The sequence below is a fragment of the Carassius auratus genome, chromosome 10 (assembly GCF_003368295.1).
Source record: "Carassius auratus strain Wakin chromosome 10, ASM336829v1, whole genome shotgun sequence".
NCBI classification, from domain to species: Eukaryota; Metazoa; Chordata; class Actinopteri; order Cypriniformes; family Cyprinidae; genus Carassius; species Carassius auratus.
Window position 1 is genome coordinate 20,752,213 of NC_039252.1, and position 21,985 is coordinate 20,774,197.

At 39.7% G+C, this 21,985-nt stretch overlaps 2 protein-coding genes and 1 pseudogene across 2 annotated transcripts; all 3 read left to right on the plus strand.

Moving 5' to 3' along the window:
• Nucleotides 1-437: 437 nt before the first annotated feature.
• Nucleotides 438-1,433, plus strand: LOC113110300 (trace amine-associated receptor 13c-like). Its single transcript, XM_026274408.1, has one exon. The coding sequence runs from the start codon at nucleotides 438-440 to the stop codon at nucleotides 1,431-1,433; it is 996 nt and encodes a 331-aa protein (XP_026130193.1).
• A 5,046-nt stretch (nucleotides 1,434-6,479) lies between these two features.
• Nucleotides 6,480-7,475, plus strand: LOC113110301 (trace amine-associated receptor 7c-like). The gene has a single exon (XM_026274409.1). The coding sequence runs from the start codon at nucleotides 6,480-6,482 to the stop codon at nucleotides 7,473-7,475; it is 996 nt and encodes a 331-aa protein (XP_026130194.1).
• A 7,279-nt stretch (nucleotides 7,476-14,754) lies between these two features.
• On the plus strand, nucleotides 14,755-15,746 carry LOC113110302 (trace amine-associated receptor 13c-like; annotated as a pseudogene).
• The last annotated feature ends 6,239 nt before the right edge of the window (nucleotides 15,747-21,985 follow it).

Genomic DNA, 21,985 nt, shown 5'->3' on the forward strand with positions numbered 1-21,985 from the left:
CTGTCTGTATATCATATGACGATAGTTTTACTCAAAATAAATAGTAAAATCCTCATAAAGTGACTCTCAGAGCAGCTCTAGAGATTGTTTGTGTTCATGTACTCATATTTTTGTTTGTATGATCGTAATGCAAAATGTACAATAATGACGTGACTATGATTTTGTGCAAATCCAACTTTTCCAATGACAAAGAGTTTTACTAATTCAAAACTATTAATCTGATTAATCCAATCTATGAATATATAAAAAGTAGGTGGGTCAAAAAGTGAATAATCAAATCTCATTCTGAGTGGGTAGTCGCTACTCTTTTTGCAAGTATAAAACAGGGTCATGTCAGTGATGAGCGCAGGAGACCAAACTGACAAGCATCTTTAAACAGATTTGGAATAGTTCTCTGATGAAGCACAGAGTCAACTCTATATTGTGTGATCATCAAAATGTCTATCTGGGGAGCGACACATACGGACAATGAATCAATTCAATTCTGCTTTCCAAATAACAATTTGTCTTGCACCAGAAACTTAAAACCTGGAGCAGAGTACATTATTGTTTACATATTCATTTCTACAATATCAGTATTTACTGTGTTTCTGAACTTGTTGGTGATCATTTCCATCGCTCACTTCAAACAGCTCCACACTCCAACCAATGTGCTGATCTTCTCTCTGGCAGTGGCTGATCTGATCGTGGGACTAATTCTTACACCAGTACAAGGCATCAGATTAATTGAGCCATGTTGGTACTTTGGAGAAATATTTTGTTCAATATTTCTTATTCTTTTCTGTGTGGTAGTTACCGCATCTCTTGGTAATTTGATTATTATATCTGTGGATCGTTACATCGCTGTGAATGACCCTTTGCGATATCCAGCAAGAGTCAATATTAACAGAGCAGTTCTTTCTATTGTTGTAAACTGGGTATTTTCCTGCATGTATTCTTTTTTTATTTTGTATGAGTCTATAGCCTATCCAGAGAAAAATGATACATATGTTGGAGAATGTATACTTTTTATTAAGTTCGGATATATCATAACTGACATCATAGTTACTTTAGTAACACCGTGTTGTATAATCATTTCTTTATATATGAAAATCTGCTTCATAGCAAAACATCAAGCTGAGCATATAAATTCACTCTCAGACAAAAAAGCCAAATCAGAAAAAAAGGCTGCAAGAACCTTAGGGATTGTTGTCATGGTTTATCTTCTTTGTTGGATACCATATTATATAGCTTCTCTTACGCTTGGGCAAGACACAGGTGACACTCTGGTAATTAATATAATGTATTGGATTTTATGCATGAATTCATGCTTTAATCCACTTATTTATGCAATGTTTTATAGATGGTTCCGAATATCAGCAAAATACATTTTGACTCTGAAAATATTTGAACCTTCTTCAGAATACTTCAACCTGTTCATGCAAGAGAAATGATTTTATGCTAATCTTATGGTGTTACACTACTGTAAACTCTCTTTAAAGCACACATAAGAATGTACTCATGTACACATGTTTTAAAAAATATCTCTGCATTCCTTAAAATATACATATTTTTTTTTTCCACAAAAGAAAGAAATGCATACAGGTTTGAAATGACATATAGTTTGGTAAATCATATCAGCTTTTTAATTAACTTCATCTTTTTCCAAACAGAATAGTTTAGGTTCTTTTGTCATCTTCATTGGGAAAAATAATCTCTAAGTAGCACATATGGTTTTGAAATGTTTAGGTAGGGTGTCTAATGACTAGATCAGTGTGACAGATCTGAGGATTTCAAATTATTAATATCATCTAAAGAAGCTTCTAAGAATTTATTAACTCAGAGTGGAAAACTGATGCAAGGACAAATCTTGTTTAGACATTAAGAATTATGCTGCTGAATAGCATTAGTGCATATTACAGTATAAAAATATAATGTCTTCATGGACATTTTCAGGGTCTTTTAAAAGTTTTTTTTTTTTTTTTTTTTGGTCTGCTTTATTGTTCAAATCCTGAAGAACTGTGGTGAGGACTTTCCTACTGAGTAATAGATGTTGTCTGATGAAAAAATGCAGTAAATTTTGTAATGTTCAAATGGTGCATCAGAGATGATCTTTAATTTAAGTGACATTTCTTACTGTTGAGATCTTAGCATTTTTTATTCGGTAGCACTTTATTTTACAGTCCTGTTCCTCATGTACATACTATGTACTTATTATAGTAATTACAATAACTATGTAATAACTAGGTACTAACCCTGAACCTACCCCTAAACCTAACCCTAACCCATGTAGTTACCTTGTATTACCAGAACTTTCTTAAATACACTGTAAGTACACTATAAGTACATGTTAATACACGTACTGTAAAATAAAGTGCAACCTTTTTTTCTGCTGCCCTAAAAGGAAGTTCTTTAAACATGCGATGCCAACAAAAGAGATAAACGGGATGAAATAACTAAAGATTCGTGTGAGTTATATATGACGATTATTTTGGACCATTATTAAGCTTTTCATGTTCCCTGTTTTCCCAGTAGTGCCACTAGATATGTAACTTCTCTAACATACAGCTATGGCGGGCTGTTCATTAAAAGAGCCCAGTTTAGTTTGTCTAACAAGAATTACTGAGCAGATTTTCTTTCAATAGGTGGTGCTGTAAACATTGAATCTGGATCTAGTTGGCCAGATTACTTTACATTTTCTTTTTTAAAGGTACACAGGTCATGGAAACTGAGGTCATTGAAGGTCCCAATGAAATCGATTTGACTTTTTTTTTTTTCACCAAATTGAGTTTACATTTTTTTCTGGATTCAGTTTTCTACATTTACATTTATGCATTTAGCAGACACTTTTATCCAAAGCAACTTACAGTGCATTGAAGCTAGACATTTGTTTACTAGAGTATGTGTGTTCGCTGAGAATTTGTACCCACAATCTACCACTGAGCCACAGGAACTTACATTATAGACTCTGTTGTAATGGTTAAATTAAATTGTATTAATCAGAAAACATGTATTATAATTTAAATCATGAAACTTACATTACTAAACAGGGATATATTAAGTTTTACAAAAATAATTTTTTTAAGGCCCTTTGAATTTTTTTTCTTCTTTTTTTTCTGCTAAATAAATTCTGGTAAATATTCCTTTAAAAATCATGTTGGTTACCCATTTTATGAAGCCTGTGTTTATAATACATTATAAGGGTATTCTTAAGAAATTATAATGAATACATAATGCATTATATATATATATATATATATATATATATATATATATATATATATATATATATATATATATATATAAATAATTATATGTTGTATCATCTCATGAATATTCATAAGAACCGTTTTAATATATTGTAATATTTACTTATTTGTGGTTATAGCTTTTAAGAGTATGATTTTTTATAACACAATGAACAAGTTGCATCCACTTTTACAATTTGTTATATTTCTCATAGTTATAATGTATTATAAGTCTCATATCTTGCCATTTTTCTGCTGCTACTTTACCTAAAGCAAAGACCACTTATAAGTAGTAGTAATCGTAATAATAATAATCATAAAAATTCTCTCAAACAGCCATAAGATCAGATATAAGATCAGTTGAATGTGTAATAAGACACACTTGCTTTGAACTATTTTTATTGTAATACCAGTTTGATTATTTTGATGGTACCCTTTAGACAGCTGTTGATAAGTAACTCTGCAACTACAAACCCGATTCCAAAAAAGTTGGGACACTGTACAAATTGTGAATAAAACAGAATGCAATGATGTGGAAGTTTCAAATTGTAATATTTTATTCTGAATACAACATAAATGACATATCAAATGTTTAAACTGAGAAAATGTCTAATTTTAAGGGAAAAATAAGTTGATCTCAAATTTCATGACATCAACACATCTAAAAAAAGTTGGAACAAGGCCATGTTTACCACTGTGTTGGATCCCCTCTTCTTTTTATAACAGTCTACAAACGTCTCGGGACTGAGGAGACAAGTTGCTCAAGTTCAGGAACAGGAATGTTTTCCCATTCTTGTCTAATACAGGTTTCTAGTCGCTCAACTGTCTTAGGTCTTCTTTGTCGCATGTTCCTCTTTATTATGCACCAAATGTTTTCTACGGGTGAAAGATATTAACTGCAGGCTGGCCATTTCAGTACCCGGATCCTTCTTCTACGCAGCCATGTTGTTGTAATTGATGCAGTATGTGGTCTGGCATTGTCATGTTGCAAAATGCAAGGTCTTCCCTGAAAGAGATGACGTCTGGATGGGAGCATATATTTTTCTAGAACTTGGATATACCTTTCAGCATTGATGGTGCCTTTCCAGATGTGTAAGCTGCCCATGCCACACGCACTCATGCAACCCCATACCACCAGAGATGCAGGCTTCTGAACTGAGCGCTGATAACAACTTGGGGTGTCCTTGTCATCTTTAATCCAGATGACATGGCGTCCCAGTTTTTCAAAAAGAACTTCAAACGTTGATTCGTCTGACCACAGAAAAGTTTTCCACTTCGCCACAGTTTATTTTAAATGAGCCTTGACCCAGAGAAAACACCTGCGCTTTTGGATCATGTTTAGATATGGCTTCTTTTTTGATCTATAGAGTTTTAGCCAGCAAAAGCAAATGGCACAATGGATTGTGTTCTCTGACAATGTTTTCTGGAAGTATTCCTGAGCCCATGTTGTGATTCCCATTACAGTAGTATTCCTGTATGTGATGCAATTTAATCTAAGGGAACGAAGATCACAGGCATCCAGTATGGTTTTCCGGCCTTGACCCTTACGCACAGAGATTGTTCCAGATTCTCAGAATCTTTGGATGATATTATGCACTGTAGATGATGATAACTTCAAAATCTTTGCAATTTTTCTCTGAGAAACTCCTTTCTGATATTGCTTCACTATTTTTCTTCGCAGCATTGGGGGAGTTGGTGATCCTCTGCCCATCTTGACTTCTGAGAGACACTGCCACTCTGAGAGGCTCTTTTTATACCCAATCATGATGCCAATTGACCTAATAAGTTGCAAATTGGTCCTCTAGCTGTTCCTTATGTGCACATTTAACTTTTATTATTGCAATTGCACTTATTGCCACCCGTCCCAACTTTTTTGGAATGAAAATATAAGTTTATGAGATTTGTAAATTATTCCATTTATTTTTACTTACAATTTGTACAGTTTCCCAACTTTTTGGGAATCGGGTATGTATGTATCATGTCAATAGAGTATTAGTATGTCTGCTGCTTTAAATATATGCTAACACTTTATTTTGATGGTTAACCAACAGATAATCTGACTATAAACATCTTTGCAAGTACATCAACTTATTCTACCATGCTAGATTCTACCATTCTTGAGCACAATAATACTCTAAATGAGAGTAAGTTGGCATTTAGTTGCAAAGTTGGCACTCACAAGCTGTAGTAAGATACTGTTAAGAGATTTAAATAAACAATGTCAAAATATGATACAGTTCATTATACTGTAAATGAAGTAGATTTAATATGGTGTTCATTGAGTTATAAATAATCATACTCTTAAACTTATAACCACAAATATGTAATTATTATGATGTATTATAATTGTTGTTATGATTATTCATTAGTTGATCAAATGTATTATAAGGTGTTTATAATGTATTATGTATAAATTATAATGCCATAAGAATACCCTTATAATTTATTATTAATACGGGTTTCATAGAAAGTGTTAATAATTTTATTAATAGATGTTATACTAGATAAAGTAATGTTTTTTGTCACAGATTCTTCAAGTTAAATGGAAATGTTATTTTACAGGTTGCTGTGAAAGCCTTTAGGTTTCTGTCTGTATATCATATGACCAGAGTTTTACTAAAAAGAAATAGTAAAATCCTCATAAAGTGACTCTCAGAGCAGCTCTAGAGATTGTTTGTGTTCATGAACTCATATTTTTGTTTGTATATTTGCTTTGGTTTGATGAATGTATGATCGTAATGCAAAATACAATAATGATATGACAATAATTATGTGCTAATCCAACTTGTCAAATGAATTTCCAAGGAATTTAAAGGTGAAACTATTTAATGTATAACACTTCTAAATTTTTATGTTTTTGTGTATTAACGTACATAAATGTTTGAATGTAGGCAAGTTGTTCTAATGGTAACTTATGTCAAACCTACTGTGGGTCAGATACAATTCGTAAAATTTAACTGCAAAAGAAGCTCTGAGCTATTCTATGTCTTGAAAATATTATTAGATTAGTTTTACTAATTCAAAACTATGAATCAGATTAATACAGTCTATGAATATTTAAATAGTAGGTGGGTCAAAAAGTGAATAATGAAATCTCATTCTGAGTGGGTAGTCGCTACTCTTTCTGCAAGTATAAAACAGGGTCATGTCAGTGATGAACGCAGGAGGCCAAACTGACAAGCATCCTCAAACAGATTTGGAATAGTTCTCTGATAAAGCACAGAGTCAACTCCATATTGTGTTATCACCAAAATGTCTATCTGGGGAGCGACACATACGGACAATGAATCAGTTCAATTCTGCTTTCCAAATAACAATTTGTCTTGTACCAGAAACTTAAAACCTGGAGCAGAGTACATTTTTGTGTACATATTCATTTCTACAATATCAGTATTTACTGTGTTTCTGAACTTGTTGGTGATCATTTCCATTGCTCACTTCAAAGAGCTCCACACTCCAACCAATGTGCTGATCTTCTCTCTGGCAGTGGCTGATCTGATCGTGGGACTGATTCTTACACCAGTACAGGGCATCAGATTAATTGAGCCATGTTGGTACTTTGGAGAAATATTTTGTTCAATATTTCTTATTCTTTTCTGTGTGGCTGTTACGGCATCTCTTGGTAATTTGATTATTATATCTGTGGATCGTTACATCGCTGTGAATGACCCTTTGCGATATCCAGCAAGAGTCAATATTAACAGAGCAGTTCTTTCTATTGTTGTAAACTGGGTATTTTCCTGCATGTATTCTTTTTTTATTTTGTATGAGTCTATAGCCTATCCAGAGAAAAATGATACATATGTTGGAAAATGTATGCTTTTTATTAAGTTTGGATATATCATAACTGATATCATAGTTATTTTAGTAACACCGTGTTGTATAATAATGTCTTTATATATGAAAATCTGCTTAATAGCAAAACATCAAGCTGAGCATATAAATTCACTCTCAGACAAAAAAGCCAAATCAGAAAAAAAGGCTGCAAGAACCTTAGGGATTGTTGTCATGGTTTATCTTCTTTGCTGGATACCATATTATATAGCTTCTCTTATGCTTGGGCAAGACACAGGTGACACTCTGGTAATTAATATAATGTATTGGATTTTATGCATGAATTCATGCTTTAATCCACTTATTTATGCAATGTTTTATAGATGGTTCCGAATATCAGCAAAATACATTTTGACTCTGAAAATATTTGAACCTTCTTCAGAATACTTCAACCTGTTCATGCAAGAGAAATGATTTTATGCTAATCTTATGGTGTTACACTACTGTAAAGCCTCTTTAAAGCACACATAAGACTGTACTCACCCTCATGCTGTTTTTATACAAAACATGTTTTAAAAAATATCTCTGCATTCCTTAAAATATATTTTTTTTTTCCACAAAAGAAACAAATGCATACAGGTTTAAAATGACATAAGGTTTGGTAAATCATATAAGCTTTTTAATTTTGGGGTGAATTATAGTCTTAACTTCATCTGTTTCCAAACAGAATAGTTTAGGTTCTTTTGTAATCTTCATTGGGAAAAATAATATCTAAGTAGCACATATGGTTTTGAAATGTTTAGGTAGGGTGTCTAATGACTAGATCAGTGTGACAGATCTGAGGATTTCAAATGATTAATATCGTCTAAAGAAGCTTCTAAGAATTTATTAACTCAGAGTGGAAAACTGATGCAAGGACAAATCTTTGTTTAGACATTAAGAATTATGCTGCTGGAAAGCATTAGTGCATATTACAGTATAAAAATATAATGTCTTCATGGACATTTTCAGGGTCTTTTAAAAGTTTTTTTTTTTTTTTTTGGTCTGCTTTATTGTGCAAATGCTGAAGAACTGTGGTGAGGACTTTCCTACTGAGTAACAGATGTTGTCTGATGAAAGAATGCAGTAGTTTTTGTAAATATCAAATTGTGTATCAGAGATGATCTTTGATTCAAGTGACAGTTCTTACTGTTGAGATCTAATAGCATTTTTTTTTCTGCTGCCCTAGAAGGAAGTTTTTTAAACATGCGATACCAACAAAAGAGATAAACTGGATGAAATAACTAAAGATTCGTGTGAGTTATAGATGATCATTAATTTGGACCGTTATTAAGCTTTTCATGTTCCCTGTTTTCCCAGTAGTGCCTCTAGATGTTTAACTTCTCTAACATACAGCTATGGAAAACAGTTTTGGTGGGCCGTTCATTTTAAAGAGCCCAGTTTAGTTTGTTTAACAAGAATTACTGTGCAGATTTTCTTTCAATAGGTGGTGCTGTAAACATTGAATCTGGATCTAGTTGGCCAGATTACTTTACATTTTCTTTTTTAAAGGTACACAGGTCATGGAAACTTAGGTCATTGAAGGTCCCAATGAAATCAGTTTATTTATATATATATATATATATATATATATATATATATATATATATATATATATATATATATATATATATATATATATATATATATATATTATAAGGGTATTCTTAAGGCATTATAATGAATACATAACGCATTATATATATATATATATAAAAAAAATAATTATATGTTGTATCATCTCATGAATATTCACAAGAACAGTTTTAATATATAATAATATTTACTTATTTGTGGTTATAGCTTTTAAGAGTGTGATGTTTCATAACTCAATGAACAAGTTGCATCCACTTTTACAATTTGTTATATTTCTCATAGTTATAATGTATTATAAGTCTCATATCTTGCCATTTTCTGATGCTACTTTACCTAAAGCAAAGACCACTAATAAGTAGTAGTAGTCGTAATAGTAATAATCATAAAAATTCTCTCAAACAGCCATAAGGTCAGATATCAGATCAGTTGAATGTGTAATATGACACACTTGCTTTGAACTATTTTTATTGTAATACCAGTTTGATTATTTTGATGGTACCCTTTAGACAGCTGTTGATAAGTAACTCTGCAACTACAAACCCGATTCAAAAAAAGCTAGGACACTGTACAAATTGTGAATAAAACAGAATGCAATGATGTGGAAGTTTCAATTTGTCTTATTTTATTCTAATACAACATAGATGACATAACAAAATGTTTAAACTGAGAAAATGTCTAATTTTAATTGAAAAAGAAGTTGATTTTAAATTTCATTGCATCAACACATCTAAAAAAAAGTTGAAACAAGGCCATGTTTAAACTTTGTGGGATCCCCTCTTCTTTTTATAGCAGTCTGCAAATATCTGGGGACTAAGGAGACAAGTTGCTCAAGTTTAGGAATAGGAATGTCATCCCATTCTTGTCTAATACAGGTTTCTAGTCGCTCAACTGTCTTAGGTCTTCTTTGTCTCATCTTCCTCTTTATGATGCACCAAATGTTTTCTATGGGTGAACGATATGGACTGCAGGCTGGCCATTTCAGTACCCGGATCCTACTTCTACACTAACATGATATTGTAATTGATGCAGAATGTGGTCTGACATTGTCATGTTGCAAAATGCAAGGTCTTCCCTGAAAGAGACGACATCTGGATGGGAGCATATGTTGTTCTAGAACTTGGATATACCTTTCAGCATTGATGGTGCCTTTCCAGATGTGTAAGCTGCCCATGCCACACGCACTCATGCAACCCCATACCATCAGAGATACAGGCTTCTGAACTGAGCGCTGATATCAACTTGGATTGTCCTTGTCCTCTTTAGTCCGGATGACATGGCGTCCCAGTTTTTCAAAAAGAACTTCGAACGTTGATTCGTCTGACCACAGAATAGTTTTCCACTTCGCCACAGTTTATTTTAAATGAGCGTTGGCCCAGAGAAAACACCTGCGCTTTTGGATCATGTTTAGATATGGCTTCTTTTATGACCTATAGAGTTTTAGCCAGCAACGGCAAATGGCACAATGGATTGTGTTCACTGACAATGTTTTCTGGAAGTATTCCTGAGCCCATGTTGTGATTCCCATTACAGTAGTATTCCTGTATGTGATGCAGTTCCATCTAAGGGACCGGGCATCCAGTCTGGTTTTCCGGCCTTGACCCTTACGCACAGAGATTGTTCCAGATTCTCTGAATCTTTGGATGATATTATGCACTGTAGATGAAGATAACTTCAAAATCTTTGCAATTTTTCTCTGAGAAACTCCTTTCTAATATTGCTTCACTATTTTTCTCCTCATCATTGGGGGAGTTGGTGATCCTCTGCCCATCTTGACTTCTGAGAGACACTGCCACTCTGAGAGGCTCTTTTTATACCCAATCATGATGCCGATTGACCTAATAAGTTCCAAATTGGTCCTCTAGCTGTTCCTTATGTGCAGATTTAACTTTTATTATTGCAATTGCTCTTATTGCCACCTGTCCCAACTTTTTTGGAATGAGTAGCTCTCATGAAATCAAAAATGAGCTTATATTTGGCATGACATTTCAAACGGTCTCACTATCAACATTTGATATTTTATCTATATTCTATTTTGAATAAAATATAAGTTTATGAGATTTGTAAATGATTCCATTTCTTTTTTACTCACAATTTGTACAGTGTCCCAACTTTTTTGGAATAGGGTATGTATGTATCATGTCATTAGAGTATTAGTATGTCTGCTACCTTAAATATATGCTAACACTTTATTTTGATGGTCAACCAACAGATAATCTGACTATAAACATCTTTGCAAGTACATCAACTTATTCTACCATGCTAGATTCTACCATTCTTGAGCACAATAATACTCTAAATGAGAGTTAGTTGGCATTTAGTTGCAAAGTTGGCACTCACAAGCTGTAGTAAGATACTGTTAAGAGATTTAAATAAACAATGTCAAAATATGATACAGTTCATCCATCCATCCATCCATCCATCATCTTCCGCTTAATCCGGGGCCGGGTCGCGGGGGCAACAGTCTAAGCAGAGACACCCAGACTTCCCTCTCCCTAGCCATTTCTTCCAGCTCCTCAGGGGGGACCCCGAGGCGTTCCCAGGCCAGCCGGGAGACATAGTCCCTCCAGCGTGTCCTAGGTCCTAGACGTGCCTGGAACACCTCCCTGGGAAGGCGTCCAGGAGGCATCCGAAATAGATGCCCGTGCCACCTCAGCTGGCTCCTCTCGATGTGGAGGAGCAACGGCTCTACTCTGAGCTCCTACAGAGTGTCCAAGCTTCTCACCCTATCTCTAAGGGAGCGCCCAGCCACCCGATGGAGAAAGCTCATTTCGCCCGCCTGCATCCGGGATCTTGTCCTTTCGGTCATGACCCACAGCTCATGACCATAGGTGAGAGTAGGAACGTAGATTGACCAGTAAATCGAGAGCTTTGCCTTACAGCTCAGCTCCTTCTTCACCACGAAAGACCGGTACAGCGACCGCATTACTGCAGAAGCTGCACCGATCCGTCTGTCAGTCTCACGTTCCATCCTTCCCTCACTCGTGAACAAGACCCCAAGATACCTGAACTCCTCCACTTGAGGCAGGAACTCTCCACCAACCTGAAGTGGGCAATCCACCCTTTTCCGACTGAGAACCATGGCCTCGGACTTGGAGGTGCTGATTCTCATCCCAACCGCTTCACACTCGGCTGCAAACCGTCCCAGTGCACGCTGAAGGTCCTGGTCTGAGGAGGCCAACACAACAACATCATCTGCAAAAAGCAGCGACGAAATCGCATGGTCCCCAAACCGGACACTCTCTGGCCCTTGGCTGCGCCTAGAAATTCTGTCCATAAAAATTATGAACAGAACCGGTGACAAAGGGCAGCCCTGCCGGAGTCCAACATGCACTGGGAACAGGTCTGACTTACTGCCGGCAATGCGAACCAAGCTCTTGCTCCGGTCGTATAGGGACCGAACAGCCCTAAGCAGGGGGCCGCCGACCCCATACTCCCAGAGCACCCTCCACAGGATGTCGCGAGGAACACGGTCGAATGCCTTCTCCAAATCCACAAAACACATGTGGACTGGTTGGGCAAACTCCCATGAACCCTCCAGCACCCTGTAAAGGGTATAGAGCTGGTCCAGTGTTCCGCCTTGCCACCGAGGAGCTTTTTAACTACCTCGATGACTTCAGCCTGGGTGATGGATGATTCCTCCTCCGAGTCCCCAGCTACTGCTTCCTCAACGGAACACAAGTCGGTGGGATTGAGGAGATCCTCGAAGTATTCCTTCCACTGCCCGACGATATCCCCAGTTGAGGTCAACAGGTGCCCATCTCCACTGTAAACAGTGTTGGTAGGGCACAGCTTCCCCCTCCTGAGGCGTCGAACAGTTTGCCAGAATCTCTTCGAGGTCAACCGATAGTCTTTCTCCATGGCCTCACCAAACTCCTCCCAGGCCCGATATTTTGCCTCCACGACTACCCGGGCTGCAGTCCGCTTGGCCTGCCGGTACCTGTCAGCTGCCTCTGGAGTCCCACAAGCCATCCAGGCCTGATAGGACTCCTTCTTCAGCTTGACGGCATCCCTTTCTTCCGGTGTCCACCACCGGGTTCGGGGATTGCCGCCTCGACAGGCACCGGAGACCTTACGGCCACAGCTCCGAGCAGCCGCAGTGACAATGGAGGTGGAGAACATGGTCCACTCGGACTCAATACACAGAAATCCAATAACAGAACACCGCTCGGGTTCAGGTCAGGGGGGCCGTTCCTCCCAATCACGCCCCTCCAGGTGTCACTGTCACTGCCCACGTGAGCATTGAAGTCCCCCAGTAGAACGACGGAGTCTCCAGTCAGAGCACTTTCCAGCACCCCTCCCAGAGACTCCAAAAGGGCCGGGTAGTCCGCACTGCCGTTCGGCCCGTAGGCACAAACGACAGTGAGAGACCTATCCCCGACTCGAAGGCGCAGGGAAGCGACCCTCTCGTTCACCGGGGTGAACCCCAACACATGGCGGCTGAGCTGGCGGGCTATAAGCAAACCCACTCCAGCCCTCCGCCTCTCACCATGGGCAACTCCAGAGTGGTAGAGAGTCCAGCCTCTCTCAAGAAGTGTGGTTCCAGAGCCCAAGCTGTGCGTGGAGGTGAGCCCGACTATCTCTAGTCGGTACCTCTCGACCTCCTGCACAAGCTCAGGCTCCTTCCCCGCCAGCAAGGTGACATTCCACGTCCCTAAAGCCAGATTCCATGTCCAGAGATCGGGTCGTCGGGGGTCTCGCCTTCGACTGTCGCCCGATCCTCTATGCACCGGCCCCTTACGCTCCCTCCTGCAGGTGGTGAGCCCACAGGAGGGCGGCCCCACGTCACTCCTCTGGGCTGAGCCCGGCCGGGCCCCATGGGGGAAGGCCCGGCCACCAGGCGCTCGCATACGAGCCCCAACCCCGGGCCTGGCTCCAGGGTGGGGCCTCGGCTGCGCCATGCCGGGCGACGTCTCGGTCCTTGATGTAAATGTTAACATGAGGGGTTTGTGAACTGTTCTTAGTCTGGCCCGTCACCAAGGACCTGTTTGCCTTGGGAGACCCTACCAGGAGCATATAGCCCCAGACAACATAGCTCCCAGGATCATTCGGGTACTCAAACCTCTCCACCATGATAAGGTGACAGTTCAAGGAGAACTCATTCATTATACTGTTCATTATACTGTAAATGAAGTAGATTTAATATGGTGTTCATTGAGTTATAAATAATCATACTCTTAAACTTATAACCACAAATATGTAATTATTTTGATTTATTATAATTGTTGTTATGATTATTCATTAGTTGATCAAATGTATTATAAGGTTTTTATAGTGTATTATGTATAAATTATAATGCCATAAGAATACCCTTATAATGTATTATTAATACAGGTTTCATAGAAAGTGTTAATAATTTTATTAATAGATGTTATACTAGATAAAGTAATGTTTTTTTATCACAGATTCTTCAAGTTAAATGGAAATGTTATTTTACAGGTTTCTGTGAAAGCCTTTAGCTTTCTGTCTGTATATCATATGACCAGAGTTATAGTAAAATCCTCATAAAGTGACTCTCAGAGCAGCTCTAGAGATTGTTTGTGTTCATGAACTCATATTTTTGTTTGTATATTTGCTTTGGTTTGATGAATGTATGATCGTAATGCAAAATACGATAATGATACTGTATGACAATAATTATGTGCTAATCCAACTTGTCAAATGAATTTCCAAGGAATTTAAAGGTCAAAACTATTTAATGTCTAACACTTCTAGCTTTTAATGTTTTGTGTATTAACGTACATAAATGTTTGAATGTAGGCAAGTTGTTCTAATGGTAACTTATGTCAAACCTACTGTGGGTCAGATACAATTCGTAAAATTTAACTACAAAAGAAGCTCTGAGCTATTCTATGTCTTGAAAATATTATTAGATTAGTTTTACCAATTCAAAACTATGAATCAGATTAATACAGTCTATGAATATTTAAATAGTAGGTGGGTCAAAAAGTGAATAATGAAATCTCATTCTGAGTGGGTAGTCGCTACTCTTTTTGCAAGTATAAAACAGGGTCATGTCAGTGATGAACGCAGGAGGCCAAACTGACAAGCATCCTCAAACAGATTTGGAATAGTTCTCTGATGAAGCACAGAGTCAACTCCATATTGTGTTATCACCAAAATGTCTATCTGGGGAGCGACAAATACGGACAATGAATCAATTCAATTCTGCTTTCCAAATAACAATTTGTCTTGTACCAGAAACATAAAACCTGGAGCAGAGTACATTATTGTTTACATATTCATTTCTACAATATCAGTATTTACTGTGTTTCTGAACTTGTTGGTGATCATTTCCATTGCTCACTTCAAAGAGCTCCACACTCCAACCAATGTGTCTTCTCTCTGGCAGTGGCTGATCTGATCGTGGGACTGATTCTCACGCCAGTACAAGGCATCAAATTGATTGAGCCATGTTGGTACTTTGGAGAAATATTTTGTTCAATATTTCTTATTCTTTTCTGTGTGGTTGTTACGGCATCTCTTGGTAATTTGATTATTATATCTGTGGATCGTTACATCGCTGTAAATGACCCTTTGCGATATCCAGCAAGAGTCAATATTAACAGAGCAGTTCTTTCTATTGTTGTAAACTGGGTATTTTCCTGCATGTATTCTTTTTTTATTTTGTATGAGTCTATAGCCTATCCAGAGAAAAATGATACATATGTTGGAGAATGTATACTTTTTATTAAGTTTGGATATATCATAACTGATATCATAGTTACTTTAGTAACACCGTGTTGTATAATAATTTCTTTATATATGAAAATCTGCTTCATAGCAAAACATCAAGCTGAGCATATAAATTCACTCTCAGACAAAAAAGCCAAATCAGAAAAAAAGGCAGCAAGAACCTTAGGGATTGTTGTCATGGTTTATCTTCTTTGCTGGATACCATATTATATAGCTTCTCTTATGCTTGGGCAAGACACAGGTGACACTCTGGTAATTAATATAATGTATTGGATTTTATGTATTAATTCATGCTTGAATCCACTTATTTATGCAATGTTTTATAGATGGTTCCGAATATCAGCAAAATACATTTTGACTCTGAAAATATTTGAACCTTCTTCAGAATACTTCAACCTGTTCATGCAAGAGAAATGATTTTATGCTAATCTTATGGTGTTACACGACTGTAAACCCTCTTTAAAGCACACATAAGAATGTATTCACCCTCATGCTGTTTTTTAAATGTTATGACTTTTCTATGGAATACAAAATATCTCCATATTCCTTAAAATATTTTTTTTTTCCACAACAGAAAGAAATGGATACAGGTTGGGTAAATCATATTTTTTATTTAATTTTTGGGTGAAATAGTCTTAAGTTCATCTGTTTCCAAACAGAACAGTTTAGGTTCTTTTGTAATCTTCTTTGGGGAAAATAATCTCTAAGCAGCACATATGGTTTTGAAATATGTGGTTTTATTAACAAAGTTCGGGAGAAGCACGATCAGATAATCATCCAATTTGGTACAGGTGCATCTCGTTTAGCTAATCATCTTATAGCACGCACGCGTATATATATCCAGTCTTCCTACCTCCTGTCCCACGACAGTTTTTCGGCATAGACCGTCTGTCAGCATTCGGTTCGCTCTGTCAGCATTCGGTTCGCGCTGTCCGTCTTCTTATCACAGGCCCAATCTTCCTTCCGACGAAGATATCTATCCGCCGAACACCAACAAGCGTCATCGGTCAGCTGCTCTTCTCGCCAAGCCACACGTTGTGGCCAAAAGCTCGTGCAAATCCTTGAGCTCGCCTCACTCGGCAACACGATTTTCTCGCCAGGACCGGGCTCTATTATAATGCTGGATCGCAGCCGTGCTCCAGTTCTCCCCGCAGTAAACCTCTCTCGCTTTTTCAGCCGTGTCGCAGTTCGATGCTGCCTCCACTAGCGGCGAAGACCGTGCGTTGTTGTAGTGGCATGTCGTTCGTGAAACAATCGTTTTTTCGAATGAATCTTCTAGGCGAACGAATCGTTCTCGGTTTACACTCATTCATGAAGAATTTTTCAGAGTTGTCATCCACAATGAGCGAGTTTCATATGAGTCTCAGAGATCGAGAGCTCTCATTCGTGAACGAAAGGACTAAACCGGTATACATGTCGAGTTGATTAAACAGATACATGTCGTTCGTAAACGCAAGGAACTCTTATCAATTTTGTTAAGATGAGAGTAAACCGGGTCAGTTAGCCATTTAGCATGTCAATCTTGCAAAATGTAAAGCGCAGTTATAGGTACTGTGCACATATTGTTTACATATTTAGCATACAAAAGATAAATTCCACGTTTAATCCCCGATTTATGAGCGTGAATATATAGATCAATATATGAACCGTCTGACCAAACAATTAAAATGCTAATCATGCAAGAAAACCTCGTGATTTGCTCATCTGAACAATTTAAATAGACGTTATATATAGAATGCGCTTATGAAGACGCCAAAATTTGTTAAACGGCGTTATGACTTAACTCTGTCCGATGACGATGCCACTTTTTAACCACGAAGCAAAGGCTTTTTGCAGAGTTGTCATCCACACCGAAATGTCTAAAGACATTACATCTGCTTTACTGTGCATGTTTAAACCTCACTGAGATGATACAGACATAAGTTTCATGCAATTATTCCGGCAGGATCAATTATTTAGGGACATATTTCACCATTTACTGGCATGATTATTCAGAATTTTTCACGCTACTGCCTCGTGTTTGGCTGCAGAACAACAAGTGAGTAAATTTTCTATCGTCTTTTTAGGACTGTTATATGAAAAGCATGCAAAGTAAATGTCTTTAGAAACGGCTTGAATTTGAATTACTGCAATTAACGTTACTGCTATAGACATGTCTATTGGTACAATGGTTTATAAATCTAAACATGCTACATTGTTTCAAAGCCTCTATTTTTCACAGTCCATACTACAACAGGAAAACAGCATCCCAAATTTATCTGCTCCGGAGGCTGTTTAAAAGGGCCCGAAGGCCAAAACAAGAGGAAAAGATGCTTTTCCAACAGGACCGTATTAATTCAAGTTTGAGCAATTGTCAAATCAGCCAACAACTACGGCAGCCAAAGCAAGCATGAAGCTACTTTTACTTGCAACACGGGCCTGCACATCTCAGTATTTCCATCCTGTTACTTCTGCTAGCAGTGCAGGCTACACAGGTTCTTCAAGACATCACACACCCCAGCCCCTTCCCACGACCCACATCAGCTGAAGCAAACGTGAGGCCGCCTCCATTCGTAAACGCGCCCTTAACTCTTCCGCTCCCTCATGCTACTAACCATTTTTCTGTTCAGTGGCCTCCAGCTCCAGATTTGCCAGAAGGCAGAGGGTACCAAGACCTATTATTGGTCAGGCCGATTATTTTATTTATTTATATATCTATCTCAAACCCTCTTCAGCCAACCCCTCTAACGCCAGCTCATCCCCTTTCACTAAAACTCCTAATCTACCATAGCTAACTCTCCTAACATGCCCTATCTATCTGTAATGGTCAATCCTCACTTCAGCCATCCTTCCGCAGGAGCTTTCTCTGTATCTCCCCACCGCCGCAGCATTGTCCGCTCCCGCAGGAGCCTTCTCTATATCTCCCCACCGCCGCAGTATTGTCCGCTCCTGCAGGAGCCTTTTCTGTTTTTTCCTCACTGCCGCAGCAGTCTCCGCTTCCGCAGGAGCCTCTACCTATATTTCACCACTGCCGCAGCAGTGTCTTCTCCCGCAGGAGCCTCTACCTATATTTCACCACTGCCGCAGCAGTGTCTGCTCCCGCAGGAGCCTCTACCTATATTTCACCACTGCCATAGCAGTGTCTGCTCCCGCAGGAGCCCTTTCCATCCTTCCCTACTGCCGCAATTCTCGCTGCCGCAAGAGCCTCAAAAATAAATAAATAAATAAATAAAAATATATATTTTATGTCCATTCTCCAATTCAACCTCATCAGGCTCGCTTTTGTCTAACTCCGGAACGCCCATTCTAAATTCACGATGGACCCTCATTTCATCAACGACTCTGGTTAAAAAAAAAAAAAAAAAAAAAAAAAATTAATCGAGTAACAAAATGTGTTGTTGCTTAATTATACTGATGTGCGCATGCACAGTAAATCTGATGGATAGGATAAAATGTCAGGACCCCGGACCTTTATTTAGTCGGGTTGACGTACCTTTTCAGTTCTGTGTATGTGATGTGACGCTAGTTTTACTTAAAGTCAAATGCTCATGAACTGACTGTCAGAGCAGTTCTGGAGATGTTGTTCATGTGTTCAAGTCCTCATTTAGTGAGACAGCAGACGCAGAAATTACCGTGAGAGTAATGCGCGCTTCAGTGTGTGTGTGAAAAAGGAAGTCGCGCTCCTGCTCCATTCATTAACAGAGACACACAGAACATGCAGGATTTACATTTAAACACTGTTCCGTCTTAATATTTAGAGATATTAATTCGTGAATCGGATGTAAGTGCAATTACCTATTTTGATTAATTCATTCAAAAAAAAAAAAAAAAAAAAAAAATTCATTGCGAAAGAACCCGACGTGAGATTTAGAATAAATTAAAAGAGGCTTCGAAGCAGAGGAATTTGCCTACATCATTTTTTGTAATCGCGTTACTCGAGGAATCGTTTCAGCCCTAATCTTAAGCAGCTCAAAAGGGGCCTCTCACATAATCCGATAGATGCCCTCAGTTGTTGTTCATCAGACATTTAAAAAAAATAAAAATAAAAATAAATAAATTTTTTATATATTCCTCCTTAAATCATGTTGTGTACTTGAATAATAGAAGCCTCTCAGTTATCGTTTCTTCGGCCAAAGTAAGGGCCCTCCAGCCATCGTTACAATCTCCTTGCCTATTTCAGCATCGGACAGGGCTCTCCCTTCCGGTGCAGCTGGGCAGTGGCTCCCTTCGGTCGCAGTGTGAGCCTTTCATCTGTCATTGAGTTGCGCTGCGCGCTCAGCGGCAGATGGGGGTATCCCTCCCGGTGCAGCAGAGCCACAGGCCCCCTTCGGTCGTTGTGACAGCCCTCCATCCGATGCATCAAATTAAGCCGCTTATACAGTCGCAAGGGGGACTCTCCCTTCCGGTGCAGCAGAGCCGCAGCTCCCTTCGGACGCAGCGAGAGTCCCTCCATCAGTCGCGTTTTCTTGCCTACTCCGTATCGGACGGGGCTCCCCTACCGGTGCAGCAGACCCACGGCTCCCTTCGGTCGCAGGGTGAACCCCCCGTCTGAGTTATGTTGCATGCTCAAGGGCGGACCGGGATCTCCCTCCCGGGGGAACACAGCCGCTGGCTCCCTTCGGTCGCAGCAGGAGCCCTCCATCCGATGCATCAAACCGTTCCTCGAATCTTCTTGCCTATTCTGCATCTGATGGGGCTCTCCCTTCCGGTGCAGCAGACCCACGGCTCCCTTCGGTCGCAGGGTGAACCCCCAGTCTGAGTTATGTTGCATGCTCAAGGGCGGATAGGGTTCTCCCTCCCGGGGGAATAGAGCTACTGGCTCCCTTCGGTCGCAGTGAGAGCCCTCCATCAGACGCATCAAGCCATGCCTCGCTTCGCAAGGGGGACTCGCCTTTCCGGTGCAGCAGAGCCGCAGCTCCCTTCGGACGCAGCAAAAGTCCCTCCAACAGTCGTATTCTAGTTAGCGTCAATCAGGGCTCTCCCCTCCGGGGCAGCACTCCTGCTGCAGAGTTGCGAACCCCCTACGGAGGCTGGGAGAACCCTCAGAGGCAAAAAACCGTGCCTCCATAAACCCGCAATGGGGGACTCCCCCTTCCGGTGCAGCAGAGCCGCAGCTCCCTTCGGATGCAGCGGGAGTCCCTCCAACAGTCGCGTCTCTTTGCCTTCTCAGCATCGGACTAGGGCTCCTCTTCCGGTGCAGCAGACCCACAGCTCCCTTCGGTCGCAGTGTGAACCCCCCATCTGAGTTATGTTGCATGCTCCACGATGGCTAGGGATCTCCCTCCCGATGGGGTACAGCCGCTGGCTCCCTTCGGTTGCATTAGGAGCCCTTCATCCGACGCGCCAAACCGCGGCTCGAATCTCATTGCCTATTTAGCATCTGACGGGGCTCTCCCTTCTGGTGCAGCAGACCCACGGCTCCCTTCGGTCGCAGTGTGAACCCCCCGTCCGAGTTATGTTGCATACTCTATGGCGGCCAGGGATCTCCCTCCCGATGGGATACAGTCGCTGGCTCCCTTCAGTCGCAGTGAGAGCCCTCCATCAGATGCAACAAACCGCGCCTCGTACTCAGCCGCAAGAGGGACTCTTCCTTCCGGTGCAGCAGAGCCGCAGCTCCCTTCGGAGGCAGCAAGAGTCCCTCATTTCTTGATATCTGGCATTGTGCTCCTCCCATAAGCGGCATGGAGGGCTCGCTGGTAAGACGTTGCGAGCCACAGCTCTCGTCGAACACTGCACGGGCTCTCCAGGTCGCTCTGCATTTTCTTCCCAACACGCATATTTTGGGGGGCAACTAAATTTTATCTCTCTGGCTGCTGTCCTATGGCTTTAAGCTTCTTTTGGGGAGTTATTTGGGTTCGGGCTATGCTCCGGGCCCGGACCCCTCCCCCAGGACAGCACGCCAAAATATGCCTACTATTTGCCTTCAGATTAGATGTAAGGGTGAACTCGTGAAATGTGGTTTTATTAACAAAGTTCGGGAGAAGCACGATCAGATAATCATCCAATTTGGTACAGGTGCATCTCGTTTAGCTAATCATCTTATAGCACGCACGCGTATATATATCCAGTCTTCCTACCTCCTGTCCCACGACAGTTTTTCGGCAACCCTCCTCCACCCCAACTCCTCACTTCTAATCTATTTATCCCAAATTGGGATAGGGGGAGTTATTTGGGTTCGGGCTATGCTCCGGGCCCGGACCCCTCCCCCAGGACAGCACGCCAAAATATGCCTACTATTTGCCTTCAGATTAGATGTAAGGGTGAACTCGTGAAGTTTAGGTAGGGTGTCTGAAGACTAGATCAGTTTGACAGATCTGAGGATTTCAAATGGTTAATATCATCTAAAGAAGCTTCTAAGAATTTAATAACTCAGAGTAGAAAACTGATGCAAGGACAAATCTTGTTTAACATTAAGAATTATGCAGCTGAATAGCATTAGTGCATATAACAGTGTAAAAATATGGTGTCTTCATGGATATTTTCAGGGTCTTTTAATAGTTTTTTTTTTTTTTTTTGGTCTGCTTTATTGTGCAAATGCTGAAGAATTGTGGTGTGAAAAATCACTTTGCTGCTGAATGACAGACATCTTATGAAAAAACTGTAGTAGTTTTTGTAATGTTCAAATGGTGACAATCTTTAATTTAAGTGAAAGACTTCTCTGTTGAGCCCAGAGAATT

Excerpts from the sequence above, each read along its gene's own strand:
- LOC113110300 (XM_026274408.1), top strand. The coding sequence starts at position 438 with ATGTCTATCTGGGGAGCGACACATACGGACAATGAATCAATTCAATTC.
- LOC113110301 (XM_026274409.1), top strand. The coding sequence starts at position 6,480 with ATGTCTATCTGGGGAGCGACACATACGGACAATGAATCAGTTCAATTC.